The 10,473-nt window shown below is 32.1% G+C and overlaps 1 protein-coding gene across 2 annotated transcripts in view; it reads right to left on the minus strand.

The window, feature by feature from the left end:
* Hel25E (ATP-dependent RNA helicase 25E) overlaps positions 1–10,456 on the minus strand; it is a 205,016-nt gene extending 194,560 nt beyond the window's left edge. The window contains exons 1-8 of one of the 2 annotated variants that reach the window (XM_074131763.1): positions 10,310–10,456; positions 9,306–9,529; positions 7,960–8,189; positions 6,929–7,112; positions 5,484–5,602; positions 3,808–3,939; positions 2,678–2,824; positions 2,219–2,356 (exon numbers count right to left, since the gene is read on the minus strand). In XM_074131763.1, coding sequence (XP_073987864.1) covers positions 2,219–2,356; positions 2,678–2,824; positions 3,808–3,939; positions 5,484–5,602; positions 6,929–7,112; positions 7,960–8,189; positions 9,306–9,510 — 1,155 coding nt within the window. In that variant the 5' untranslated portion in view covers positions 9,511–9,529; positions 10,310–10,456. The remainder of the gene's footprint in view (positions 1–2,218; positions 2,357–2,677; positions 2,825–3,807; positions 3,940–5,483; positions 5,603–6,928; positions 7,113–7,959; positions 8,190–9,305; positions 9,530–10,309) is intronic. The other variant, XM_074131765.1, reaches the window with a different exon arrangement.
* Positions 10,457–10,473: the final 17 nt, after the last annotated feature.

Raw genomic sequence — 10,473 nt, forward strand, 5'->3', positions numbered from 1 at the left:
GAAATCGCAATGGAATTGCAATTCTTTGGGCATTATTTGCTTTGCATAAAATAAAGATTAATTCATTGACAAAATTTGTAACAATAATATTGATGGCGCATCAAAATGATATCAAATAACTGTTACTACTCTATTCAGTCAGTAACCAACTAGTATCCGCTATAATACCCAATTCAGAGAACACTCAGTAGGAGATTCTGGATTTCATCAATAACATTATGCATTCTTCTTAAGGTCATCATAGCATTCTCTCTTTTCGTAAAGGTCAAAACTTTCCCTCAAATACCCAAAGTGGCCACAGTTTATTCTAAAACTTAAGGGCCAAATCTTGGTTATAGCCTACAACTAAATTTGTTACCATCACTGTTTAAGCAATCCATTTATTGACATGAATCAAATGTAGATAATTGAGCTTATCTTAAAGATAAGTACATTTGTTTCTAAACAAAGTTTTGACCAAGAAATACTGATTATTTCGAGTTCTTATAATATTTCTTTTCAATTACTAACCATCATAATTTTCCAAATTCAAAAGAATATTTGAGATAACTGTTATTTTGTCAACATAATTTACTTAAATACCAATAATGCTTATGGTCTTGGAACAACAAGAAATACTACTTTTCAAAAATCAATGAATATTGAACAGCTGGACACATTCATTAAATCAATAAATTCTTTTCAATCAAGATAAAACGGACGAAATTTATTTCTTAAACTTAGGATGGAAGATTTGGGAGGAATCGGTCAAATAAACCAACTCGTCTCTTTGCCTTGTCTTTGGCAAAGAGACGAGTTGTTTTAATTGACCGATTCCTCGCAAATCTTCCATCCTAAGTTTAACAATTTACGGTCACGAAACCAATATATTCATATTTATTTCGTAAGATTAAAAAATCTTTCAGAATACTCAGAGAGAGAGTTCAATGTTTTATCATCAATTAAATGCAGAACACTGAATTCATCATCGTACTCTAAATTCAAACTAAAAAACAGGGTGAATTTGGACTCTGTTAAATTGAATACATGTCTAATTGTGCTGTATTAATGATATAACCTGATAGAACTAATGTATTATTACATTATATACTAAATAAACTATATTTGTATTGCAGCTTAAATGTGAAACAAAACTACGTTATAATCTACCTACAATAGTATAACTTCCATTGTTATACTGTCATATTCCGTGTAAACAATATTACGAGTCTCATAATAATTTTGTACAATATAGCAAGCCAGCCTCTTTTGACTGCAGGGGCATGGGGTATGGGACCTGAGCTGACAAGAGTCCAAAGCTGAATGATCCTAACCACAATATTTAAAAAATAAAAATTGATTATATTAACTATTAGAACAATTTTTTAGCACTTCAGCTTTGGTCCATGCATCATTTTGTATTTCAGCTGTACGAATAAACCATAATAGTTCCTCAACTACGACCGAATGTCTGCAGATGAGGCATTCTTTTGGAGCTATTTTGAATATGAGGTTATGAGTAAAAAAGAAGCTCACAAAATGAGGCTTTCCTACTGAACTATTGTGTAAAATATTTTGAACTGCTGATTGTGGTTAAAGATTAAAACTTACATTGACGTTGCAAATGAAATTTACAGTTATAAAATGTGCAATGAATTTCTGCAAAGAAATTGAGCTGTGACGCGTGCGACCCGCGTCACCGGAAGTAGTACAGTACGTGAGCGACGCCGCGTTTTGCGGATGCATCCTGTGCTCTTCTCACTGACCACCTATGAAAGAGGTGCCCCTTCCGGACGTGCGGCGGGGGCTGGATAAATGTCCTCAGGGAGCCGCCGCATGTGGCCGTACTTTGGAGACCCCCTGCTTTGTCATAACGAAGGTCGAATATGGACTATTGAAATGGAATACTCAGAGAGAGAGTTCAGCTTATCATCATTAAATGCAGAACAGTGAAATCATCATTGTATTCTCAACCATTAAGTAAATGAAACAAAACGAGACTGATGATGATACAAACGACAAATTCCTAAGTAGATCGTAATAAAATAGAACGTTTAGAAATGTAAAATACGTAAGAGCGCACAGTCTACCAGGTTAGCAGCCCCATCCTATCATGGCGAACCCTGTCAACGGAATATGTATTCTACTCTACTTTATTCACTTAGGAGAATAATTTATTCTGAAGGAAAAAAACAAAAATTATTCGATAATTCATAATAAAGTAGAAATTAATACTGACCTTTGTACCAAATCTTCCTGCTCTAGCTACACGATGTAGATAGGTATCAGAATCTTCAGGCATGTCATAATTGAAGACAATATTCACTCGTTCAATATCCATACCACGACCAAACAGGTTTGTAGCCACTAGGATTCTCTTTAAAACAATATTGTTTAAATTAGTCGCAAATAATTTTTAAAAGAAATATTTAAACAATTTTCCTAGAATATTTTCATAAAAATGACTTTTTTTACCATTTAATAAATAACATGTTTCTTAAAGCTTTCTCTTATTTATCGGTAGAGGAAATTGGTCACTACCAACGTTCAAAGCTAAAAGTACATATCTATAATTTACTATTTCTTGTAAGAGCAGCGTTTGGATAAAAAAATTACAGAACATATACAAGATTAATATTACTCCTTGTTTAAAAAAATTATCATAAAAATAAATTTTATTTATTGCAGAGTATTTTACCTTCTGAAAATCTTTAAACTCTTGATATTTAGACAATCTCTCCTCTTGGTTCATGGCTCTGTGAATAGCCACCGCTGGGAAGTTCTGATCGCAGAGCAGTTGAGCAAGTGCCATACACCTCTGCACTGATTTCACGAAGATAACAACCTATAAGGGGAATAACAAAGAAATAATTAAAAAATAATAATTAAAAACAAAATTAAATAATGGGGTGAGTAAAACCATTAGTCGTTTTTTAAAAATGACATTTTTAGAGCCTCTTGGCCTCTATTTATCTCCCACTCCCATAATTTAGCTATAAATGTGACTGAAATCCTTTTTAGTTCTTTAAAAATTATTCAAATTCTGATTCTAAAAAAATTTAGTTTATTCTTGTAAGGACGAAAGCGAAATTTTATTGCTCTTCAACACACTACTGGAAAGATTTACTTTCTGCAGACAAAAAATCCAGGAAGATTTGTGAATGTGTAGAGAAAAGCTGAATGAACAACCAATCTCTTTTGTTTTTCTCCTTCTTCTTCGAGGAATATCAAGTACCCTACCGGACAAACAAATTGCTATTGAGTGGAGTGAAGTGCGAGAGAGGATCAAGATCAGCCAGAGGTGGCAATTTCTGGTCGTACAGGCCCATCTTCGTATGTATTGTTAATAAGCCAACTTTTTGGCTTTTTATATTTTAACTTGCTATATATTTTACTTTTCCATTAATTTATTGTATTTTACAAATTAATAATATATGATTTAAGGCGCGTCAACATCTAAGGTTATTGGCGCCCGGAGCTTTTTTCAGTGCACTGCCGGCCTCCGGACAATGTTCTCTCGTTTCAGACAACACTGTCCATCACCGGACAGTGAGCTGTAAGAAGCTCCTAGGAAGAGAAAATCTAAGGGTCAGCTGCTGGATTCGAACTTTACAAATTAAAAACTATTACATTTGATCCAAAAAAAATAAAAAAATTGTTAACTCACCCCATTAATAAATGTTATAAATTATGCAATGAATAAATGAAAGTTTATTTTACTGATGAAATCGCTTTTTGCGCACCGGAAACAATTGCTGCATCCGAACTGAGTGATTTATCAGGTTTGTTTTAAAAGGGAATCTCTTCTAAAAATAACCATTTACATACCTGATTGAATTCCAATATGTCAAGTAAATCGAAAAGTTTTTTATTCTTCTCATTCTCTTTTAACTTAACATAATGTTGCTGAAGGCCATGTAGTGTTAACTTGGCCTCGTCGTCTACGTAAACCTCCATTGGCTAAACATACACAATACTGAAAACTCAAAATAACTCATTAATAACAACAAAAGATAATTAAATGATTAACTGAATAAGCAACATATACTTAAATAATAAAAAGTAAGAGGATATAAATATTATAGGATTATAAAGAAGCGTGGGAGAAACTTTTTTTCTTGTTTTAAGTGAGAGGAGGGAGATCGTTTTTAATTATGCTAGCTAATCAAAAGTAATATATCATTAAGCGTTTCGAATTGTTTTCTTTTCCATTAATAACTCATAAAAGTCTTTTACTTTATCACACAGTACTTCCAATCACTTTGAGATAAGTGGACGTCGTTTCTAAATTAGGAGAGTTAGAAACCTTTGAAGTAATTATTTCTGCTTGTAGATAGAAAAAAAAGAATCATTATAGAAGTTCCTAAACTATTAACTTCTGCCAGAACTGCAACAGCGCAAATGTACTGGTTGAAATGATACGGTTGAGTTATTCTTCCTGTAGGAGTATGGCAACAGCAAGGCTAAATCAAAATCCTTAACAATCTTCGATAGTTGGTCTTCTCTTGGTGTGGAATCCCAGTTTAATTTGCTGCAGATTTGTTAACATACATAAAGATGATTTCAAAATTTGTATTCTGACCTTTCTGACCTCAAGTTTCATCAATATTTGCTTCTTTCTTCAGATGAATCACTTTCCAAGACATTAAGAATCAAGAGTTCCTTTTCTTCCCTACACTAAAAGCACACCAATCTTCATAACGCTTCTTAAATTTTCTTGTACGATCGAATTTTAATGTTATAAAGATATCGACTTCACACTTTTAATTTATATTTTCATCTTTCGTTCTGAGAACATTACTTTTGGCTAGCATATTGAGATAAGTGAAATACTAGATTATTGCTAAGAAAAATATTCTAAAATTAAATAAAATTAAGTTATTGCTCAGATATATTTTTAGCAAAATGGAAAGAAAGGATAATGGAAATACGGTAGCAAAGGTTGGCTATTTTTTCTGGGGTCTAGTACATACGGTTTTGTAGAAATGAGAGAACACCGTACAACACCATCCTCCACAGCTGGGAAAAATGTGTGAAGAGAATCCATGACTTGCGTTTTCACATGTTCATCATCTCCAATGGTGCGCCATTATTAATATTTTTATTTAAATTTTTGGCTGAGTCTTAAAGATTCTTGTGCGCCTCTCATTTACAGGTCCAAGCAACATCATTCTCTCTCTCTCTCTCTCTCTGCGAGTTGAACAGTGCGATGTATGGCGACGTCCAACAGTGAGCGTTACCCCCAAAATAGTAACACAACTTTAAATGTACTCTTGATTAATTTCAACCATCAGGAAATTATCTGTCATTAGGTCTTGGACAGGAACAAAGAGGTGCTTTTATCAATCTATTTTTATCTTTAATGTTTTTTTTTCTTTCAAGGTTGTAGCTTTTCTTTTTTTTTAGGACACAGCGATGGTAGGAGGTGGTATCGGTGGCATTGAATGAGGAATATACGGAGTAGGATAGAAGTACTTGTATATAGTGTGGAAGGAATTTATTACATCTTGCATGAATTTCTTGCAGACGGGCCTAATATCCCTGCTCAATGTTGCGCTAAACATCATAACTTGTTTGCTGTGTGGGGTGTTACGGAATATTTCTTGAACATCACGTCTCATATCTGTAAAAGTTAAAAAAAAATAATAATAATAATGATTATGGGTTTTAGGTGTCGAGACAGCGCTAATGACATTTGTCGATGCACCGGAAAAAAGAAATAGAAATATAATAATAATCATCATCACAGAAGGGAAGAAATTTTAATATTAAAGATTCATTATTTAATATGTGACGTCATTATTCTAAAAAAAAAATACCATTTACCTAAAAAATAACCTTTGTCTATGATAAACATTTTCAAACGGATATGGAAATCATTTAATAGTTTTTGGTTGGTGTCGTTTTATCAAAATTCAAAATACAATAGTTTTTTTTTTTTGTTTGTTTGTTTGTTGGCTTCCTGTCTGTGCAGATTAGCCAACACAATAGAGTTGTAACACAACATATTCTTCCTGAATTTAGAAAATTTCTTTTATTTTAAACAATTACATATTATATGTACTTTTTTTTTTAATGATTTAAGACGCGGCGCAACAACATCTGTGGTTGTTTGCGTTCGGAGCTTTTTGCAGTGTACTTCCAGCCTCCGGACAGAAAGCTGTAAGCTCTTAGGAAGGGAAAATCTAAATGCCAGCAGCCGGTTTCGAACCCAAGATCTCCCCGTGGAAATCCATTCTGCTAACCACATAGCTAATCCCTCTTTAATTATTACTATTTTTTTTTAATAGCCTTCACCGTCTATGTAGACTAAGGTCCTAATAGGCTGCCTTGCCATAAAATGGAATATCCAAAATTTTCGCTTTTAATTTTTTTCAAAATAACAGATAACGGAGGTCCCGGGTTCGAATCCAGCAGCTGACCCTTAGATTTTCTCTTCCTAGGAGCTTCTTACAGCTCACTGTCCGGTAATGGACAGTGTTGTCTGTAAGGAGAGAACACTGTCCGGAGGCCGGCAGTGCACTGAAAAAAGCTCCGAGCGCTAATAACCTCAGCTGTTGATGCGCTAAAAAAAAAAAAAAAAAAAAAAAAAAAAAAAAAAAAAAAAAAAAAAAAAAAAAAAAAACAGGTTTGTAGAAAACTGGCTTTGAGAAAGAAGTCGTGTCTGTCTTTGGTTGTATTTCTAAACATAGCACAAAATAAGATAAAGGCAAAAAGTGTAAGCAGTAAAAAATATTCAAGAGAAATGTCATGTGAGTCAAATTTAAAAAACAACCCCCATACTCTATCATCCACCATATTGAGAAGCCCTCATACTAGATGACTGACCTGTTCACCAAGACAATTAAGAGGACACATTTTTCATTTCATAACATGTCTACCACTAATTATTACATACTTTAAGTTAAAAAATAATATTCTGCATTAAAATAAACAAGAAAAAACGTACCTAACTGCTCTAACATTTTGTCGCATTCATCCAGAACAAAATGCTTTAAAAACTTCAAATTTAACTTTTTATTCCTAACTAGCGCAAGAATTCGGCCCGGTGTTCCGACAACAATATGAGGACAATTATTTTTCAACACCTCCTCATCTTTTAAAATAGGTAGTCCTCCGAAGAAAACAGCCACCTAGAAGTAATTAATCATTTATAATATTTTATGCTTTAAAACTTAAGATTATTTTCTACAAATTTTCCTGTCGTAAAATATAAAGTGCATCAGTTCTGATAACTCAGTCATGATCAATGAATCAGTTGTCCCTATCAAACGTCATCATTTGCACTTAATTCACAATTAAAAACTTTTAAAAAATTAAATACAACCTTGAAATTATACCAATACCCTCTAAAAATTAACTTAACAGAAAAAAGTTGTTTGTTCAGCAATTGCCAAGAAATAATTGTTGCTCTACATTTTGGGTACGATTTGTGTTCTTTAACCGGAAATTTTTTAGAGTTAAAAGTTATTTCTGTCCTGCCTGGAATGGAAATGTCAAAATCAAAACAAATTTGTATTTTTCGATCACATCTTTCCAGGTTTTAGTTATAACGTCAAGCTACACATTACTTTCTAATGACGAGCAACAATGAAACTTTCAAATTAACCTTTCTCTGTTTATTACCGAAAAAACCTTTTCTTTTTTTAATCAGTCTAATTTATATTGACTTTACAGACAAGACCAAATACAATTTTCAAGTTTTCATATAAGAATAAACCCAATATACTCTAAAACCCTTTTGTTATGTTCAATTAAATATAAAATCATATTACGTTCCACTTTAACTAAGTTTTCGTCACTATTATAAAGCAAAACTTATATCACTTGTACGTGCAATTAGCAATATTATACGAAAATTTTGATCTAATGAATAAATAATCAGAAATTAATCTAAGTTTGAGTCACAATTTTTATTGTAATTTTAAAAACTGTTAATGGATAGATGTTTAATTCTTGTGATACCCTAATATCACTTACCTTAATATGGGGCATATATTTTGAAAATCTTTCATATTCTTTGCTGATTTGGAAAGCCAGCTCTCTTGTATGACACATGACAAGTACACAGACTTGAGGCAATTGATTTTCAGGAAGTTCCATCTGTTGTAACGTAGCCAATACAAACACTGCTGTTTTTCCCATACCAGATTTAGCTTGACAAAGAATATCCATGCCCAATACGGCCTGTGGTATGCACTCATGTTGTACTAAAAGATTATAAAAAGAAATTTATTATTAGATTATTTGTACAATCATAAAGTCTAAAGTAATTAAAAGAAAATAATCGATATTAAAATTTCTACAAGTGGGAGGAATCTGGTTTATATGCATTCTCTTACAACTCTCACCATTCTTCTGAAACTTTATTCTAACTATTAATTAGCTTGAACTAACAGGATATTCAAAAGAAATAAAAAAGATAAAAATTAAACTGCCAAGTACAGAATCTTTACCACTAAATAAATTAATTTATTTTTAATATGCAAACTTAAACCAAATTCCGATTTTCAATTGAAGTCGAAATTTAAAATTTACATAAGGAAAATTTTTAAAATGTAAAAAGTATTAGAGAAAAGTAAAAAATTACTTTCCTTTCATAGATAGATTATAAGGTTATAATAGATTATAACTTACAGACTTCGGTTTATCTTGATTGTGGACATATGTCCAGATGAGTTAGAAAATTGGGGTTTTATTTCTTTCATTCATAAGCTAATACATATCTACCAAGCTTATCCATCGCAATAAATATCAACACAATTTTTACTTTTATTATCTGTCATTAACTTTGGCTTACTTACGTGATCAACTTTGTGATACCTTAATTATTGTGATTAATTATTTAATAACTGGATTTTTTAAGAAATAAGAAAATGCTGTCAATAGTGTTTTTAATTTAACACATCCTTGAAGAGCAGTACAACTGTTGGAACGATATATTTATTTACTCACTATTATTTATCTCTGCTTTAAATCTATGGGTTAAATGGAAGCCCTGGAGGGCCCCAGGGTAAAGAGGGGGGATCCAAAATTGAATGCAGTATAATCAAAAAGAGGTACTGAGAGAAGATGGGTAACCACCAATTACTCAACACTTCTTCCATGCTGAAGTGATATAATGGTTAGAAAAATATTTCCAATAAACATTTATCTCAACAGAGAAACTCACTTTTCAAATGTAAAAAAAAAAAAATCATTCGGCAGTAGCAAGTGAAAACACTGACGAAAGACGAACAGTTTCATAGTGCTTTACAGTTACCGTTTCTTAAATTATAAAGGAGGATTTATTTTAATAGTCACTGTTTTTTAACAAAAATGTTTACCTTCAGAGGGATGCTCAAAACCACAATCAACAATTGCTCTTAATATTTCCGGTTTTAACAGAAAATCTCTGAAACCGGAGCTATGTATGGAAACATAGGCTCCCTTAACATCTTTCCTTTGATTGGCATCTCCTGACCCTTCTACAATGGGCTGTTCTGCTTGCTCTTCATCTTCGTAATCAAGAAGATCATCATTGTCGGCCATTATGCGTCCTTAAAAGTACCTAATAAAAAAACAAAAACAAATTAGTAAGTTTCATCAATAAAGATTCCTCAAGTATAAATATGTCAATATCATTGGAAAGATATTTGAACATCAATAATACAATTACTTTCCGCAAATAGCTGTAATGAGCGAATTACACTTAATTAGCTACCGAAATGTACAAATTGCTTTCACTGTCACAAAACGAAATAAATGTTGCCGTTTACTTCCCTTTATCAGGTTTCAAAAATTGTAATGGAACTTTCCTGCCGATTCATTAATACTTATTTTAATAGACATTTTAAATTAATAAACAACTGTCAAAATGAATCTGTAATCATACGTCCACTAATTTAAAAATCAACCAAGTACTCATTTCAACCAGTTCCAAAATGATATATTTTATATATTGGTTAGATTCAATTAAAAAATTTCGCATTAACGACTTAAAAAAAATGTGCTCTGATTTCTATTGTAAAATTATATATTTTATCTTCAATTAAATGTAATTAATAAATATAATCGCTCTTGAACTTACTAAAAGAATTTAACTAGACCAAAAGAATTTATTCGGAACCTACTGCATGAGTTTATTTCATAATTATTCTCTGGTAAGTGATTTGGACAAGACGTACAAGCGTCCCTACCAAATGAGTTGCACATGTTATGTTACTCCATATATGCTACTTCTTAGCGAAAAACATAGTTTGCAAAACATACCAACTGGCATGAATCAAAACTAGCAAGCTTTTACAGATGAAAACAACTTTTTTTCTCATAAAAAATGTTAATAACTTACCGGTAACAATAAGTTCAGTTCCAATATGGCAGACCTGTGACCGTCGTATGGACAACAAAACTTATAAGCCAAAGTGACCAATAAACCTTGAACCTCATTGGAGCAAGATCTTAATGCCATATGGATTACTTCCGCTGTACATATGTTTTTTTTTTAGGAATCGA

The sequence above is a fragment of the Rhodnius prolixus genome, unplaced genomic scaffold, assembly GCF_049639745.1.
Source record: "Rhodnius prolixus isolate KJV_2025 unplaced genomic scaffold, Rpr scaffold_4, whole genome shotgun sequence".
NCBI classification, from domain to species: domain Eukaryota; kingdom Metazoa; phylum Arthropoda; class Insecta; order Hemiptera; family Reduviidae; genus Rhodnius; species Rhodnius prolixus.